Source organism: Anoplopoma fimbria, unplaced genomic scaffold (assembly GCF_027596085.1).
Source record: "Anoplopoma fimbria isolate UVic2021 breed Golden Eagle Sablefish unplaced genomic scaffold, Afim_UVic_2022 Un_contig_7616_pilon_pilon, whole genome shotgun sequence".
NCBI classification, from domain to species: Eukaryota; Metazoa; Chordata; class Actinopteri; order Perciformes; family Anoplopomatidae; genus Anoplopoma; species Anoplopoma fimbria.
The window spans coordinates 1-7,079 of record NW_026551923.1 but is presented as its reverse complement, the minus strand read 5'-3'; the positions used below and the strand labels follow the sequence as shown (position 1 = coordinate 7,079).

Below are 7,079 nucleotides of genomic sequence, written 5' to 3'. Positions count from 1 at the left end.
AAAAGTTTGGTTCCTGTTGGTTGTCAGTTGAGGTCATGGGTAGGTAGGGAATTTATTTTATTTTTTTATTTTATTTTTTCCAGCGGCAGCGAATGATAGGTAGGTTTTTTTTTTTTTTTCACAGCAGCAATGGATACTCCCAGCATGTTACAAACACACACACTAGGGATGGGCGTGAGGAATCGATTACTCGAGTACTACTCGTTACAAATGAACTCGATTGGAGGAAACACAAACTCGAGTTAAAGTTTTCTGAAAATGTATCAATTTTCTGTTTGGCGCCACTGGTGCGTGCCGTGCGCACAACGAATACGTTAAAAGTATTTTTAGTATATTTTAAAGTATTAAAAGTATTCTAAAGTAGTGAAGCACAAGCCTGCAGCGTCGAAAGCACTTCAGAGGCACTTGACACCCTCTTCGGGGAGGACTACTACGTAAATACTAGCGACGTCAACGAGCTAGAAGCGTATTTCAATGAGCCATGCATCCGTCCACATCAAAACCCCATGGAGTGGTGGAAGTCAAACGGGGATCGGTACAAAAAACTGAGCGTTCTGGCAAAGCAGCACCTGGTTATCCCCGCCACCTCCGTGCCAGCGGAGCGAGTGTTCTCTGCCGCGGGACTGATAGTTAATAGAATGCGCTCTCGTCTGTCTCCAGAGCACGTCGATATGCTGGTTTTTCTCACAAAGAATTGATTTCGGTTTTCGCATAATGTTTCGTTCTTTTTTTTAAACCGTTACAGGCCTTTGTTCGGTGATTGTTACTGGCCTTTGTTCGACGCATATTTATTTGTTATTGTTAAGGATGTGTTTACTTTTGAACGTTAATAATATGTAATGTAATAATTAATAATAGGTTATATTAATAAATAATGAATAGTCTCTGATAACTCTGACTCTGACTGATTGAGAATAAGCATTAGGCTACATGTTGGGTTGGTAATATTGCCGTTAGCGTTAGGGTTAAAAAAAAAAAAAACAGATAAACGAGTACTCGATTGATCCTCGAGGAATTCAATCGATCACTCGAGTTTGGAATTTACTACTCGTGCCCATCCCTAACACACACATTTTTATATGAACAAAATATGTAGTCAATACGAATGCTTCAATTAAAATGTGCAGATTTTTTATGTGTGTACTATTTTCTACTCCTAAAAACTAAGAACCCACTAGTTCTGGACCATTGGCATTGAAGACATCTCAAGCGATATTTCCTAAATAACTTTAATAGTATCAACTCTTACAATACTCAATACAGTGTTTATGTACAAACCTACAAAACGTTGAACAAACGTTAAACAAGGTAGCGAGACATCATCCAATCAACCCGGAAAATATTATAGAAACATGAATGACTCCGAAGCTGTTTAATTAAAGTGTAACTCTGGTGTTCTGTGACTCAGTTTTCTGTTGTCCAACATTACTGCCTGCTATTAGTTAAATTAAGGAACAATACAACTGCAGGGCCTCTTTAAACCAGACCACTGCTCATTTCTGCTTGCCGTAGGGTCTGGCCACAATGTGCTTTTTTTCAGCCCCAATACAAATGGGGCAGCAGGGCAAGACCGTTTTAAATTTCAATAACAGGGCTGGGCAGGTGTTGCCCTGAGGCCTGCCACAGTGTGCACAGAGATCTTGCCTCCCAAAGGGTGCCCGGTAGTAGGCCAGCTCTATGGGATCACCACACGAGAGAGACAGCCTGACCTGCACAGTTGATGCAAGTGGATGTTGGGGCTCCAGGATGTAACTCCCACATGTGTAATCCATGCCATCATCTGACAAGGCCTCTGCCAGTGTGGCCTGGTGGCGAGAAGAGAGGAGGCGCATTGAGTAGATCACTCTTGGTTTAGAGCATTCCATGCAGCCGACTACTGCCCGTGCATGTTGGGCAGTAAACAGCCCAGACTCTTTCTGCTGCTTCTCTAGTGCGTCCGACAAAAAGAAGTCAACACATGCAGCTTGTTTGTGTTTGTGTGACAGTTGGGCAGAAGGTCGATGGGCGTCATCTGTGTCTTTGCCCATAACCTCAGCCAGAGTCAAGTAATGGTCACCTATTTCAATACAAGCACAACACAGACATGTATTAAAGTATTTTGCTATAAGCTGTGGGCGTCATACAAATATGTGAACAGGTGTAATATTAGGCTAAAGCATGTTAAAAGTGGATAATCGACAAAAATATTCTTACTTTACAATGTATTGAATGATAAAGTAAAATTCTTACCAGAAGCATCAGGCATTGGGTCAGGAAGCCAGATCATCCTTTCAGACGGGAGGGATGGTACGGAACAGCATTCAGGGTCATCACATTTGCGTATCTGAGGAAAGAAAGAAAGACTTATTTAGCGTCCTTCATACATGGAATGCAGCTCAACATCCTTTATAGTCGAAATATAATAAAATAATCATTACGCGTTATACATAAAAACATAGGGAAAATAAGATCATTACCTGAAACAGATACTGACGTTGCCGGCAGTGTTTCTGCACCCACTCAGTGAATGCTGGATCCTTGTCTGCTTGTTGCTTGGTCACTGTTGCAGGATTGATGGAAGGGAAGAGTGTGGTGATAACCTGCATGACCGAATCTTCCTCTGCATCTGTGACTGCATCTATGATCGTCATTGGCTCTCCCTTCAACTTCAGCCGACTGTAGCGTCCTGCCACTGTGTCCAGCACTGGCGCAACTGAAGTGCTCCAAGCCTCAGCAAGCTGTGGGTTTTTCTCGCCCGCTTTGCGAATCTCTGCCATTGAACTGCACCTCTTCAGCAGGTGTTCCATGTCCTCTGCTGTCTTGTCTCTCTCCAATGCACAGTTCTGCAGGCCGATGTTGAGTATAGCCATCACTCTCTCAACTGGATTCTGCCAGCTCTGGCCTGGAGCTGCTCTGCAGGCAATGAGCATGTCCAGTCTTAGCATCTTAAATATTGCTATCAGACTGAGCTGAACTTTGACCAGTAGGGTGCGATGTTCTGTTCCACCATCACTGTACTTGACATGGATTGGTTTCCATTCAGAAGGGTCTTCCTGTGCGAGCCTAACTGTTGCTGCTGCATTTCTGTATGCTGTAGACTTTTGGAATACAGAGTCCTGCACAATGATCTTTACCTTGCCACTGTACCATGAACCCTCTGGCTGACAAGGGACATTGGGTTGCATGTATACTGTGGATGTGATTGATCCCTTGCTCGTCATATCGTGGTCCAGTGCTGCCAGTTGGGTGGCTGAAGGCACAATTGAGTGTCGACCTCGAACACCAGTGGACACAGGCTCCCTGGTTCTCCAACCGGGATCTTGGCCTTATCGTCCATGAATAAGACAAATATTTCCGAACGGAGCTGATACATGTGTAGACGCAATAATAAGAAGAGTGCAGCACAGAAGTGTGCATCAGGGTGAGATGCTCGGAGCTGTCTTCGCTGGATCTTGTACTTGAGCTCAAAGCGTGAAGTGAAGTTCAAGGCACTCTGGGTGTAGGGATTCTTTGGTGCAAATTGCAATCTCACAAGGGCTTTGCTGGGCACCTTGGTTCCTTCAGGGCATTTGGACTTAACCTGTTCAATGAGATCCTCTAGCGACAACCACTGTGACAGGTGGGCAGTGCCATGTCTCCTTTCATCTGCTGCAGTGACTTCATTGACTGCTTCTTCCATCTTTGAGAAGAATTCCTCAAAGTTGTCACCAGGACGGCCACTGTTAAGGGTGCGCAAGTCGACAATAATGCCAGGCTCTCCCTGGAGAGCCACTTGGATGCGCTGGTTCATGTGAGGATTTGATGGGGCTGAAGAATCATGGGAGATTTCCTGATAGATCGCCTCTACGATGCTTGGTATCACCCTAGCCACGTTCGCTACCTTCCTCTTGAAATCCTTCTTCATGTACCTGGTGTGGTACTGTGGGAGAAATGGCTGCAGAGAAGTGACAACTCCAGTGGTCTGGGTCAGCTGCTCATCCTGTGTTCTGTTCCTTTCCACTTTCCACAGCAAGGTGACGCCAGTCTTGCTGCCCCCAGGTTGGTATTTCAGCACATCGACAGGTACAGACAGCTGGATTCTGTTGATGAAGTCAAATCTGTGCCATGAACTTGCAAATGGTTCCTCCAGGTGTACAGTGTCATCCAGGAGCACAGGAGTTAGAGTATCTGTTTGACACATAACGTTGTCCAGCAACCGGTACCTTGCAGCCATCTCAGGGGTGTTTTTGTGGTGTGTCACGGCAATGTTCTCAGATAAAACTCTGACAGGTTGACTTGAGTTATGGTTTGCAAATGTAGTATCCCTCTTCCTCTTCAGGTACTCCACATAGTTGCGAAGGCAGGTGGCAAGATTTAAAATGTCCTCTTTCAGTGTTCTCCAAGCAGCAGTTGAGGACATGTATGGTCGGTCACACAAAGACAACAGGGCTTGGGAGTGACTGTCCAGAAAGGTAGCACACATGGGTTGCTCCTTTATTTTCTTTCTCTTCACTTCATTGTATCCTTCAAAGCTCCAGCATGATGGAACAGGAATCACATCTCTCTCTTGGAGAGATGCATCACGTATCACTGTGTGCTGGTTTGTGATGTACCAAAGACAATTTGTTAGCGTCTGAAAATACAAAAAAACAAAATGGTGTCAGATATTTAATATTAAAGATGTTTAATATTTTAATATAGCTCTTTAATAAAAAAAATTCAGAAATGGCGTCAGAGAGAGCGGAAGCGGCAGTTGCAGCAAATTACATATTCAATGACAAAACTATGTAAAAACAGTGTGAAAAAAAACTGGGAATATTTTAAATTTGTAACTTTATTGTCGAGGTTCAATTTCATTAGCACGAGCCATATAACCAGTGCTTAATTTGAGGGGGAGCAAGGGGGAGCGCGCTCCGGAAGCTCTGACGTGCGCTCCGCCAGCTGGATCTGGATTTGTGTGTGAAAAATCAAATAATTAAATACATAAATTAAAGTTTGTTTCGTTTTAATATCTGGTTTTAATATCTGTCATGGTGATTTCGCAATTCTCCCATGAAACGAGATACTCAAAATATCTGGGCTAGCCTATTGTGGAAAAGGAGCGTGCACACCGTCATTGAATGTTTGTTGTCATGCCACGGAGACAGGCGCGCGCCTGTGTGCCTGTGCCTGTGCGCTCCGGGAGCTCCCACTTGACAAATTAAGCACTGCATATAACGTTAAACTAATTGACGTTATATTTTATATAATTATTATAGAACCGAATCAGAAAACTTAATTGATCCCCGGGGGGAATTGTTTTGTTCCAGGTGTTCCGTACAAATAGAAATTACAAGCATAGAAGATAAGATTATAAAAAAATAGAAAATTATAAATAAAATACAATAAAATAAAAGTAAGAATAAAGTAAGAAGTGGACATCTCTGAATGGGTTATATAAAACGGCTTCATATTTCTCCTCCGCCGTCCGGTTTGAACCGCAGCTGTCAGGGTTGCTAGGTGACAGGAGCGGCGCGTCATCACGCAAGGTAAAGGGTCTTTAACGGCTTGTCACGCAAACTTGAAATGCTCCGTAGGTCTACCAGTCGATCACTGTAGATTCTACAGTGATCATTTCTTCAAATGTAATAACAGCCTACAATTATTCAAATATTATAGTTCACTTACCGTCAGCAAAAGTGAGCCTTGGGTTGTGCTCTCTGGAAGAGAAAAGCCCACTGCCCTGGTCCGTAGATTCTTCAGAATGTCATTATTCAGCTCGTCTTTTTTGGTCTGTAGGCCTACAACTTTCGGAGGGGGCAAATGAGTACGTTGCTGTGCTCGAAACAGCATCTCGAAGGCGGACGGGATCGTGGTACTCGTGGAGGACACAGATATTTGCTCTGGGGCGCACTTCAGTGCTAAATATTTGAAGTTAAATACAGATGCGATGCTACCGACATTCGAGGTCGACACTACATCGCTGGCGATGTCAGTCCATCTGTCAGCTCGGTCCACTTTGCCGGCTGCTGACACAAATGAACAAGCGCACTGCTTGACTTCTTCAAGGACATTTCCAAAAGATTTCGTACCCAATCTTACAATTTTGTTTGTTACGTTGTTGCATGGGCAAACAATGGAGACAATGCATAAGTCCATCTTTCTCCCGCAACCATATAACAAGCGCTACCGTACCGATATCGCGTCGTCTGCATGCAGATCCCGCGTGAAGCCGTTGTTTTCATTTGAAAACGAGAGAATGCGCTCATCATTGTACAGAATGAAGAGGTGCTGTACAAAAACGTAATTATTTTTTGCATTAAAACATTTTTTTGTGTTTTTTTTTTTTTTTTTTTTTCAAGCTCATAAAATAATTTGGGTCGCACATAGATTGACAGGGTCGGTCGGAAACCGGAACCAAACAAAATTTTTTTAGGCCCTGGACAATTCATGAGAGAATTACTTCCATCTTTCCCTGAGCTGTCAAAAATGTTCAGTCGGGTAATGTGCCTTTTTGGAAGCACTTTAACTTTAATAAATGCAAGTACTTAGTGATGCCCATGTTGAAGCTGTACTCAGAGTTTCTACTGTAACCTTGATCAGGGCAAATGTTGCTCAGCTGTGTGAGCAGAAGCGCTGCCAGGTCTCTGGCAAGAAATAGAATAAAGCACAAATGTATTCAGGGATTGTTGGTTCAGTGCAATGTTTCAATAAGTTATTAAAAACATGGAAATAAAAAAAGTAAATTTTCAAAAATATTGTGCTTTCTTGTAGTGCTTGAACGTTGAAGTGGCCCTCCTAGCAGTGGCCCCAAGCCAAATTGAGTTTGAGACCCCTGTTCTAAGACATAGAATTTGCATGCATACCTTTTTGACGGGTGGAACAACAGTGGCGCACTCATCAGGGCTAGGAAGATGGGATGGAACACTGCTACACCTGAAACATGTTAGCGAGATGGAACAGTCCTTCAGCGCTACCTGCAAAAAGATTACAGAAAGACCATTACTGACCATTTCTCTTCTAATAAAGTAAACCATATCACCATACCAATATAATAATAATAATAATAATAATAACATTAATATTTGTTACAAAGTGCTTCACATACAGAGTAAACTCTTACATGACGCTACATAGGTAAC

The 7,079-nt window shown here is 43.1% G+C and overlaps 2 protein-coding genes across 2 annotated transcripts; both read right to left on the bottom strand.

The window, feature by feature from the left end:
• Window positions 1–1,493: 1,493 nt before the first annotated feature.
• On the bottom strand, window positions 1,494–3,185 carry LOC129115851 (uncharacterized). Its single transcript, XM_054627078.1, has 3 exons — window positions 2,457–3,185; window positions 2,230–2,323; window positions 1,494–2,056 (listed from the first exon to the last, which is right to left on the bottom strand). The coding sequence occupies exons 1-3, from the start codon at window positions 3,162–3,164 to the stop codon at window positions 1,494–1,496; spliced, it is 1,365 nt and encodes a 454-aa protein (XP_054483053.1). The 5' UTR covers window positions 3,165–3,185.
• An 11-nt stretch (window positions 3,186–3,196) lies between these two features.
• On the bottom strand, window positions 3,197–6,246 carry LOC129115850 (uncharacterized). The gene is made up of 2 exons (XM_054627075.1): window positions 5,626–6,246; window positions 3,197–4,591 (listed from the first exon to the last, which is right to left on the bottom strand). Exons 1-2 carry the CDS (start codon window positions 6,094–6,096, stop codon window positions 3,197–3,199), a joined length of 1,866 nt encoding a protein of 621 aa, XP_054483050.1. The 5' UTR covers window positions 6,097–6,246.
• Window positions 6,247–7,079: the final 833 nt, after the last annotated feature.